Genomic DNA, 10,529 nt, shown 5'->3' on the forward strand with positions numbered 1-10,529 from the left:
TTGTGGAATAATGGTAACCTTTTAGACTATAACTTTTAATCCAGACAGTCTTTCTTCATCCTTTATGCCACAGAACATATACATACTATGGGGGTTCATAATAAATAGGATGTGAATAACCAAATGTTCTACTTAGACTTCTGGTCTTGCTGCCTTGTCAATTGTAAGCAGAAAAAGCAACACATTAACTTACCTGAGGAAACTAAATCAGGGTGTGTTCTGATCTTCACTATAGACAGCTAAAAAAAAAAAAAATGTTAGCAATAAACTGGGCGTGGTGGCACACATCTTTAATCCCAGTACTCAGGAGGCAAAGGTAGAAGGATTGCCATGAGTTCGAGGCCACCCTGAGACTACATAGTGAATTCCAGGTCAGTCTGGGCCAGAGTGAGACCCTACCTTGAAAAACAAACAAACAAAAATTAGCAATGCCATAAGTTTATAAAATGTGTCCATTGAAGAATACAAGCTACAGCTGGAGAATGAGAGACAAGGGATAATACAGTAAGGAAACAGAGAGTCAATGAAATAGAGAAACTTAGGAAGCAGAAATGCTAGGGAGCAATTTATGGGGTGAGACCCAATGTGTGGGTAATGTGCTATGACAGCTAAATAAGCAAAGAGGACTCAACTCCATAGCAAAACACCATGGCCCTGGCTAGTGATGTCAGATGACCAGACTGCACACATTTGTTGAACACATACTGTGTGCTGGGTGCTTAGCAAACAGTTATGTCATCCTTCCAACACCACAAGGTTCTTGTTAGGATTCTTATACCCAGTAAGGAAAGTGAAACTCACAGAAGTTATATAGCATGCTGGGATCACAGAGAAAGAAAGCAGCAAACTTAACAGTAACTCCAGGGTCAATCTAATTTCAAATTCTCATTTTTCTGCCCACACAGGGTGGATGAAGACATAGGGCACAAGGAGACACTACCCTGACCAGTTTCACCCCGGTGTCTTCTGGCTATGGGCTGTCAGAATGTGCACAGTGGCTGAGAGACAAACTCAGGTTCCAATCCAGTACTAACTCTCAGTAACTGTGTGACTCTGAGAATGTCATTTAAACTCTCTATGTTATATTTTCTTCTATTACAAATAACAATAATAAGATTGTCCACAACAGGATTCTGTGATAATTAAGTAAACATCAGAATTGATTTTGGGTGAACTGTATGACTCAGTAAATATAGGATGACCTTACAAACTTTGGGATCCAATCTAGAAATTGCTGGAAGTTTAGCTGTCTTGATTTTACTCACTCATTATGACCAGCCAATTCCACCTTGTGTGTTTTAAATCGTTGCAATACTGAATTCTATTCAGAAGAAACAGTTAGGAGATCAGGTATATGTGATTGGCCTGCAATGAATGGCTAGGGTTATGTTCAACAGGCTTCAGCCTCCTGGGGATTCACAAAACCTTCTTATGCTCTTGTTTAATAAGTGAGCATCTATATCCTAAGAAATTGTAGTCCTGGGGCTGGAAAGATGACTCAGCAGTTAAGGCACTGGCCTGCAAAGCCTAAGGACCAAGGTTTGATTCTACAGTACCCACATAGCACATGCATGTGGAGCTCATCTGCAACAGCTGAAGGCCCTGGCATGCCTCTCTCTCTCTCTCTCTCTCTCTCTCTCTCTCTCTCTCATTTGTAAATAAATAAATAAAGATATTTCTTTAAAAATGTAGTCCTGAAAGTGACAGGGAAGTGGTGGCTCCAGAATCCATCCTGAATGAAAAATGGTTGAGGGAAAATGCAAACAGTACAAGAGGAATATGGGTACCACTTTCAGTGGCTAAGCACATGAAGGAGACTATGTTCCAAACTGCTCCTGAGGGTGGAGAGAAAAGGAATAACAGGGGTGGTATTATGGTGTAAAGGGTACCAGGAAAGGAATATTTAGGTAGACCCCTCAGGGCTCTAGTTGTTTTGCTAACAAAATGAGGCGACTCTATATTCCACAACACTTCTCCAGCATCATCTGGGTATCTTACAACCCAATTCAATTTCTGCACTAGTACTTGTAGTTATGACAGTCATCACAGATTAAGGAGTTCAGTCTTATAAGGCTGTGTCCACTTTGATGCCAGGAGTGTGTTCTGGGTCCTTGAGCTGCTAGCACTCATTTCTGATTTGGGTACAATTCTCATCATCTCTCTTTGAGTTAAATATTTCCTTAGAACAAATCATAGGATTCAGAAAGTGCTAAACTTAATATTTATTTATCTATTTTAAAAGAGTGAAAGGGAGAGAGAGTGTGTGTGTGTGAATGGGCATGAGGGCCTCTTACTATTGCAAACAAATTTTAGATGCATGTGCCACTTTGTGCATCTGACTTTATGTGGGAACTGGGAAATTAAATCTGGACTAGCCAGCTTTGCAAGCAAGCACTTTAACCTGCTGTGCCATCTTCCCAGCTCTTTGATTATAGCTTTCTTATAAAGGATATAACTCAGGACCATCCAAATGGAAGCAATGCATATGGTGTACCATGGAAAGTGAGGGACACAGTACTTCTATCCCTGGCAGCTTCCTGAATCATATTCTCCAGCTTTTTTTATGGGGTGTCATTGTTCAGGCATGAGTGATTATATCATTGGTCACTTGATGGAATTAAAAATACAGGGCCTTTACCTTCTCCAGTATGTGGGAGTCAGAGCAGGAAGGTATAATCATCTAACCAGGATACTTGTTCCTCTGGTGAGAAGTCTCCTAAAGAACAGAGCCCTGAAGCTATCTGTCCCCCTGCCAAACCAGTGACTCTTCCAGCATAAACTCTGGGAATTGGAGAAAGGCAATCATTATGGATAACAAAAGATGCTTACTCCTATCACTCAGGAAATTCCAGGGTTTTAGGAGCTCTATGACAGGATACACTTTTACATTCCTTCTGTCTGTAGCATTCTATATTTAGTGGTTCTGAACTGATTACTAAATACATTTCATCTCAATGTAAGCAAATTCCTTTTTAAGTACATTCTTCAGCATTTGAAGAGGCTGCCATGAAGGGTATGAACTACCAGGCACAAGAAGTGTTCCAACTCTAGTTGGATGACCCTGGTCATGCTAAGGAGAAAATCTCCAGCCTGGGATGGTGGGGGTGGAGTTTGGTCCAAATGCCTGCCTATCATCATGATCCGCATTGCTTTGCTTGATTTCAGAATCGAGAGATGCTTCCATTTTGGATGAACAGCACTAGGAAAAGGGAAGGTTGGCAGCACGGATGGCATGGCTATGACAATGAGCTCATGGACATGCGTGGCATATTCTTAGCCTTCGGTCCTGGTAAGCAAGGAAATGAGCTGACACTTTTCCTCAGTGTTCCAAGGGAGTATCTCTAACAGGGACTAATGGCCCTTAGACAGGCTGGAATTGTTGCTTTGTGGATCCTCTTTGGGGGTCACACTGTGCAAACTCAGCTGTTCTCCCTGAAACATCTTTTGCTGGCTTTCTTTCACGTGCTTCTTGGATTTGGCATTTGTAAATAAATACTTCTTGTAAATTTTAAATCTTGAGTACAATGCAGAAAATGTATTCCACATGTCTGTGATTTTATTTTTTTAACTTAATTCATCAAAATGTGTTTTAGAGCCATCTGATGTTCAGGAAAGCTTATTGAACACAAGTTTGATGACAGCTCTGAGTCTCAAAATCAACACTTTTACTTCATGGGGAATAACTCTAACACAGTTCCTCTTTGTCTCCAACATCAACCTCTATGCAAGTCATTTAGTGTGGGCTCCAGTAAAAAGCGAGGTTGTGTTTAAAGGCAGACTAGGAAGTGACTTTGAGATTGAGTTTGAAAATGAGCCAAAATGATAAGAGATGTCTTGTATGAAATGAATTTGCTGAGTCTTTCTTGATCAGATTATATTACAAAGCACTAGAAGAAGGGAGATGAATTAGGTCTTGCCCTTGATCAGTTATCTGGCAGAACACTGAATTTGTACACTGGATCACAGTCTAATGAATCTACTGCTACTGAACAAGCCATTCTAGGGAGAAAGACAAAGAATAAATAAAAGAAAGAACAAAATAGAGGAGGGAGGGAAAGAGAGTAAGGAAGTTGAAGGAAGGAAGAAAAGGATTTAACAGCTATTAACCATAAGTTGACTGATTCATAAGGTAGTCTCTAACTATTGTTTATCCTTTATTAAATATAATTACCCTAGTACCTGTATTCCAAAGGTATTTTTTAGCCCAAAAATGTTTAATACTTTCCTTTCAAGTGGTAGCTTAGACCTAAAAATTCTGCTCTTTTCCTTGTGGAAAGACTAAGGACATGCCAACTCAGTCTTGTTATTGTTTTGCTCTACTTACAAAAAAATGTAACTGTTAAGTATGATAAAGTGTCAGGTTGTGCAATATCTATGGCTACTGTGGGAATCTGATCTTGGGGAAAACACTTGTCTAAATCCCTTGCCACATGTGATCCCATGTGTGTTTCTTAAATCCCACAGTGCACATCAGAATCAGTGGCAATGGACATTTGTAGCTGGGTTCATGACATTGGCCTGAGAATGTAAAGGATGTCTAAGCACATTGCCATAGACCACAGAAAGTTAACAAGTGATCCTTACTGGCCAAGCCCCAAGACGGTATACTGGGTTCCAAAGCAGTAGAAATGAAGAATGGAGCTTTGAGGACTGTGACAAGGCCAGCAGTAGATTAGGGAGGAGACCTGTTAGGGCATGGTCTTCATGTAAGAGAATGTAACTCATCAGGACTTGATGTCAAAAATGTGACCTTATTCCTCTCCAGAAGAGAGAAGTAAGATCATGAAAACAAAGTGATTGTCTGTTGAAGCAGTATACATGAGCAAGTCTCCAGTGTGTTTTAAAATAGAATCAAATATAGTCCCATACTAAAATTGCTAATTACAACACTGCATGAACACCAAGTTAAATTCAATGGGGACATTTTGACCATTAACAGGGCTTCCATCATTGGCTCCTTGAAAGCTAAAAGCTCTTAGTCTTTTCCAGATTGAAAGACAACCACTGATAAAAATGGACTGACTAATTGTAGAATGCATCCAGGAAGATATGGCCTTGAGAGCCTCCCACAAACTATCACATTCTTGGATCCAATTCTCATAAAAGATTAAACAGCTTTAGACACTGACTGTTTATGCAGAAGAAAATTTAAAAGCAGGGCTGTTAATAGCTACCTAGCTGTACTTGGAGATAAGGGCACATCCCTTCTAATTCATTGTCTGCACATCTTGCTGAGAGAAGAAACTGAGCATCCTTATGGCTGGCCAGATACCAGCCTTCCAAGCTAGCAAGTCTGGTCTGGCAGAGAAAGAGAAATAATTCTGAAGATAGCCTCTCAGTGGTTAATCTTAGTTTCTAATTTGAACAACCTAGTCTTGCCCTGGAGTATTCTGCATTCAAGATAAGACAGCAGGGATGTGATTCAGTGGGTGGTCACAAACTGACATGCCTTGTTAAGAAAGCAGCACAAGGTGGACAGAAACAGCTTGAGAGTACAGAATCTTCTCTCTTTAGTAGATTCATGATCTTACTTCTCTCTTCTGAAGAAGAATAAGGTCACATTTTTGACATAAAGTCCTGATGAATGACATTCTCCTACATGAAGACCATGCCCTGACAGGTTCCTCCCTAATCTACTGCTGACCCTGTCATAGTCCCCAAAGCTCCATTCTCCATTAGTCGACACATTTTAATATCCAAATATAATACCCAAATTTAAGCCCATGGGAGTAACTTGGATCCCCAGTCTAAGTTCAGAATGCCATCCTGAGCTAGTGGAGTTTGGTGGGTCTTTCCAGATTGAACTAGCATTATTTGACTACTTCATAATTTCCTAGCTTACATTTCAGCATGGTTCATCTTTGCTGTGTGCACAAAATACAATCTTTACAGAAGAGAAAATCTTGATAGAACAGAAAGCCATGATCCAGCTGAAAAAGAACACCAGGGCTGGAGAGATGGCTTAGTGGTTAAGCGCTTGCCTGTGAAGCCTAAGGACCCCGGTTCTAGGCTCGGTTCCCCAGGTCCCACGTTAGCCAGATGCACAAGGGGGCGCACGCGTCTGGAGTTCGTTTGCAGAGGCTGGAAGCCCTGGCGTGCCCATTCTCTCTCTCTCTCTCCCTCTATCTGTCTTTCTCTCTGTGTCTGTTGCTCTCAAATAAATAAATAAATAATTTTTTTAAAAAAAGAACACCAAATTCTCCTTCCTGCTTATGTGCACAGGATTCAATTTTGTATTTTCAATGTTAAAAAAAGTTAATCTTTAAGACTTTTTCAGATGAACCCTGATCTTGAATTATACTACTTTTTATTTTAAGTAGATTTTTGAAAGACTAAGGAAAAGCACCTTGCATGCTCACCCACCCATTCATAGGCCACATGTGATGGATGGTGTGATCGTCATAGCAGGTTACAAGGCAAGAAAGAGAAGACTTGCTACTATAACCCTAGGACAAGCTTTTCAATGATTCCTCATGCTGTGATGGGTTGATCTCATGGGAAAGTATCTGCACTGTCCCTACCTGAGTGCTTAATTTACCTTGACATTGAGAGGGACTGCACCTGTGTTTTCCCCTTATAGGCATGGTTAGATTTTTTTACTTTGAAGTGATACTTATCCTCCCTGCCCCACAAGAGAAATGGATTTTAAGGCATATACTACATATAAACCCCAAATTTTCTCTTGTTAGCATTTTTAAATATTTTATTTGTTTATTTGAGAGCAACAGAGAGAGAGAGAGAGAAAGAGAGAGAGAATGGGCACGCCAGGGCCTCCAGCCACTGCAAACGAACACCAGATGCATGTGCCCCTTGTACATCTGGCTAATGTGGGTCCTGGAGAATCAAGCCTCAGACCAGGGTCCTTAGGCTTCACAGGCAAGCGCTTAACTGCTAAGCCATCTCTCCAGCCCACTTTTTTTTTTTTTTTTTTTTTTTTTGCATATAATGTCTGGCACTATGACTTTGGTTCTATTATTTGACTACTTCAGAATGTTCTAGCTTACATTCCAGCATGGTTCATCTTTGCCTTAGGCACCAAACACCTATAGAGTGCCTTGCCTTTTTATACTGAAAAACCCATGAATTGAGAAATTGCCCTAGACCTAACATACATGAGTGGCAGAGTTTTCTGTGTGTAACTTTCTTCCATATTATTAATAATAGGAGCAGAATTTTGTGTTGATATTTGCAGAATAAATTCCTGGCACTGCTTGCAGACTTTTGAAATAAAGTATACCTAATCATTTTAGTACAATTAAGCTAATTATTTAAAAGATAGAAACTTGGTTTTGCATCTCCTAAACTTCCCATTTCTTTTAAAAATCTTGAGCTAAAAGCAAAGGCTTCTTTTGATAGATTAAAAACTCACCCTTAACTCAGCCTTATTGTAGCCTAGGGTCTGTTGTTGAGTGTTTAGTTTGAAGTAAAGTTGTCTGTATGTGTCACCATATTTGCATATTTACTCTTGCAAATATTTTATTTATTTATTTGAGAGAGAGAATGGATGCACCGGGGCCTCTGGCCACTGCAATTGATCTCCAGATGCATGTCCAACCTTGTGCATCTGGCTTTATGTGGGTACTGGGGAAGTGAACCTGGGCCCTTTGGCTTCCCTAGCAAGCGCCTTAACCACTAAGCCATCTCTCTTCACTCTTTAGAAGGACAAGTGTATCTATTTGCTATCTTTATGGGAAGCAGGCCTACTTGATTAAAATTTTTCTACCTGCATAGAGTTACTTTCCCCACTTTTTACTGGTGGTTCCATGAATGGCTAGCCCTATACTTCATACTTCAGTGTTATTACTGCTTCAGGGTGCTGTAGGCTCCAAGGAGATGCACAATGGTACTTTCCACTAGGTCTGTTGGAACCTTCTCTGGCATCTCAACTCCAATACCAGTTTGCTTATTTTCCCTATAGCTAAGTCATTTCTTCTGTCCCTGAAAGACTCCTAAACAATGTTCAATTGATCTTCTAAATATATTGAAAATACCATTGGTATTGCTGGAGAATATATATAATTTCATGTCACATAAAGGCCTGTTACCATGTGATGATATAGCAAGAAGACAGAGAAACATTCTCCAGCTGCTGTGAGTACTCTGAAGTCCTAACTAGGTAGAAGTTCTAGAAGGTGCCCATGCTACCTAAAAGGAGCCCAGCACCATAGTCTGTCTTTTTTGTTCTCACCCATTTCCCAGTGCTCTGAAGAAATGAAGCCACTTCATCTGGCCCATTTGCCTCTACAGAAAAGCTATGTTGTCCTAAGGGAGCATGTATGGCCAAAACCAACGAAGTCATTTGCTAGCTTGTATTTTAAAGATGCTCATTTCCATGAGCCATAGAAAGTGCCTTTCCCTCATAACCCATAGTCTTCCTCTCTTCTCCATTCACAGACACCTGCCACAGCCATTGATGGAGCTGCTTCTCCAGTTGTACAGTTTCTGGAGCTCAAGAATTCTCTATGTAATGAGACACCTCTTTTTCCAGGAGACAAGTCATAACCAATTGTTTATTTGTTTTTGCCTTACAGATTTCAAGTCCAACTTCAGAGCTGCTCCAATCAGATCTGTGGATGTCTACAACATCATGTGCAATGTAGTAGGCATCACCCCACTGCCTAACAATGGGTCCTGGTCCAGGGTGGCATGCATGCTGAAGGACCAGGCTAGCTCACTTCTGTGTGGCCAGCTGACTATTTGGGCACTGGTCTTCATTCTCCTCTTGTGCCCTATATAACTGATCATCTTGCTTGTCCCAAAACACTGCAAGCAAAGTGTACCTCCAACCTGGAACCATTTTCATTTCTTTGTAATTAATAGCTTTCTTAATGCAAACAAGGTCATATAAATTGTAAATATATTATTCTTGGATGGTTCTAAAAGTCCATGCCTTAAAAAAAAAAAAAAAGAAATAGCCAAACTTTGATTTACTTAAAAGTAGGGAAATCCTAGCTTTTCATTTGTTAGGCTCTATAAAATTTTCTCCTTTTTTTTTCCTATGCTTAGGCAGGAGCCAAACTTTGAGTGTATATCCTGTGGTTGTCCTGTGTCCCTCCATGTCCTGCCTTGTACAAAATTATCCTGTAAATCAGGATTTGTACTGTCCACACACAAGGAGTTTATTAAAGGTCCATGGCCATAATTCTATACTTTTCCTTCCATTCCATAAAAGAGGAGGTAGAAACAGTAGATGGTGCTGTTCTGACCTAAGTCAGAGTTTTTTCACCTCATCAAAATCTCACAAAGGTTATCTACTAGAAGATATCATCAATCAACCAACAACAACAACAACAACAAAAGCATTAAGAACTCATAGGTCAAGGTGAAAGACACCTTAGATGCCACCACTCTGGCTACTGGTTCAGGGTGCAGACTACAGGAATACTTAATATGTCATTATAGGTTTGGAATAGGATGGATGTCATACAGATAATATAAGCACATCATCAGAAATCTTGGTTCAGTGCTTGGGATGGTGACATAATAAGCATAAGTTTTATGCTGCAATAGTCTGGATTCAATACTTGCTTAGAAGCTACAAAGCGAATCATTATTTCATTTTTAAACCACTTTTTCTTTATTAGCTATGTACATAGTGTGTAAACAGTACATGGTGGTACCATTCTTACCCTCATCACTGTCCTCTGCCCTCCAAAGGGACCCGCATCATTGGGGATTCCAGTTATCCCCAGGGGATTGTGGGTCTTGCATTGTGGGGGCAGCTATCAGTTATGAGGAAAAGGCAATGTCTCTATTGTAATGTCCCAACTTGTGGCTCTAACAATCTTTCTGCCCCTCTTCCATTCCTGAGCCATGTTGGGTTCATTTTAGGTGTACTTCAGTGATAAAGTCATGGGAGCCTCTGTGTGTCTGGATCTCTGGTTTGGTAGGAGTTGACTATTCACTGTGTCTATCTCCTTCACCTTTGTGCTGATACCAGGTTCACCAAGAAAGCAGCACTCTTGCTCATTTCCCCAATTACTCTATAGTTTCAGCTGAGGCCTTGGTGAGGTGCAATGAGCTTATTATTGACTCAGGTTTTGTGTTCATCTGAAAAAGAGAATAGATTCTCCAACAGAGAGTGAAGTCAGCACTGGATAAATGGGATAACTATTATTAGTTTAGAGAGAATTTAATAGGTGTAGGCCCTCTTGTAGCCCAAGATTGGTAGGAGTTTGATATTGGAGAGCAAACTCATTTTTAGGGTATGATTCTGACTTGTTTCCAAGTTCCAGCTATGAGTTCCATTCCACTGAGCAGATCCATTAGCGAATCCAAGAGCAGTTGGTTACCCACCATGGCTGTGTGCACTTGGGTGATCATCAGGTCAGGTGGTTTGGTGCTAAGTAGCTTAGACCATGAACTGCTTGAAGAAATGTTGCCATTTTCTACCAGTTACTCATGTAGCACTTTCTGGCACTAGACAAGCAAACTGTCTGGGGACTGACTCTCTACCAGATTCCAGCCAGGTCTCTCCATGTTCTGTACCAATATCATATGGTGTCTTTGGCAGTAGGCTTTTACTATTA

The 10,529-nt window shown here is 40.5% G+C and overlaps 1 protein-coding gene across 1 annotated transcript in view; it reads left to right on the top strand.

Moving 5' to 3' along the window:
- The window catches only part of Enpp6 (ectonucleotide pyrophosphatase/phosphodiesterase 6), a 158,209-nt gene extending 149,472 nt beyond the window's left edge, over positions 1-8,737 (top strand). Inside the window, exons 7-8 of the mRNA XM_045142485.1 lie at positions 3,166-3,289; positions 8,532-8,737. Coding sequence (XP_044998420.1) covers positions 3,166-3,289; positions 8,532-8,737 — 330 coding nt within the window. The remainder of the gene's footprint in view (positions 1-3,165; positions 3,290-8,531) is intronic.
- The last annotated feature ends 1,792 nt before the right edge of the window (positions 8,738-10,529 follow it).

The sequence above is a fragment of the Jaculus jaculus genome, chromosome 1 (assembly GCF_020740685.1).
Source record: "Jaculus jaculus isolate mJacJac1 chromosome 1, mJacJac1.mat.Y.cur, whole genome shotgun sequence".
Lineage (NCBI taxonomy): Eukaryota > Metazoa > Chordata > Mammalia > Rodentia > Dipodidae > Jaculus > Jaculus jaculus.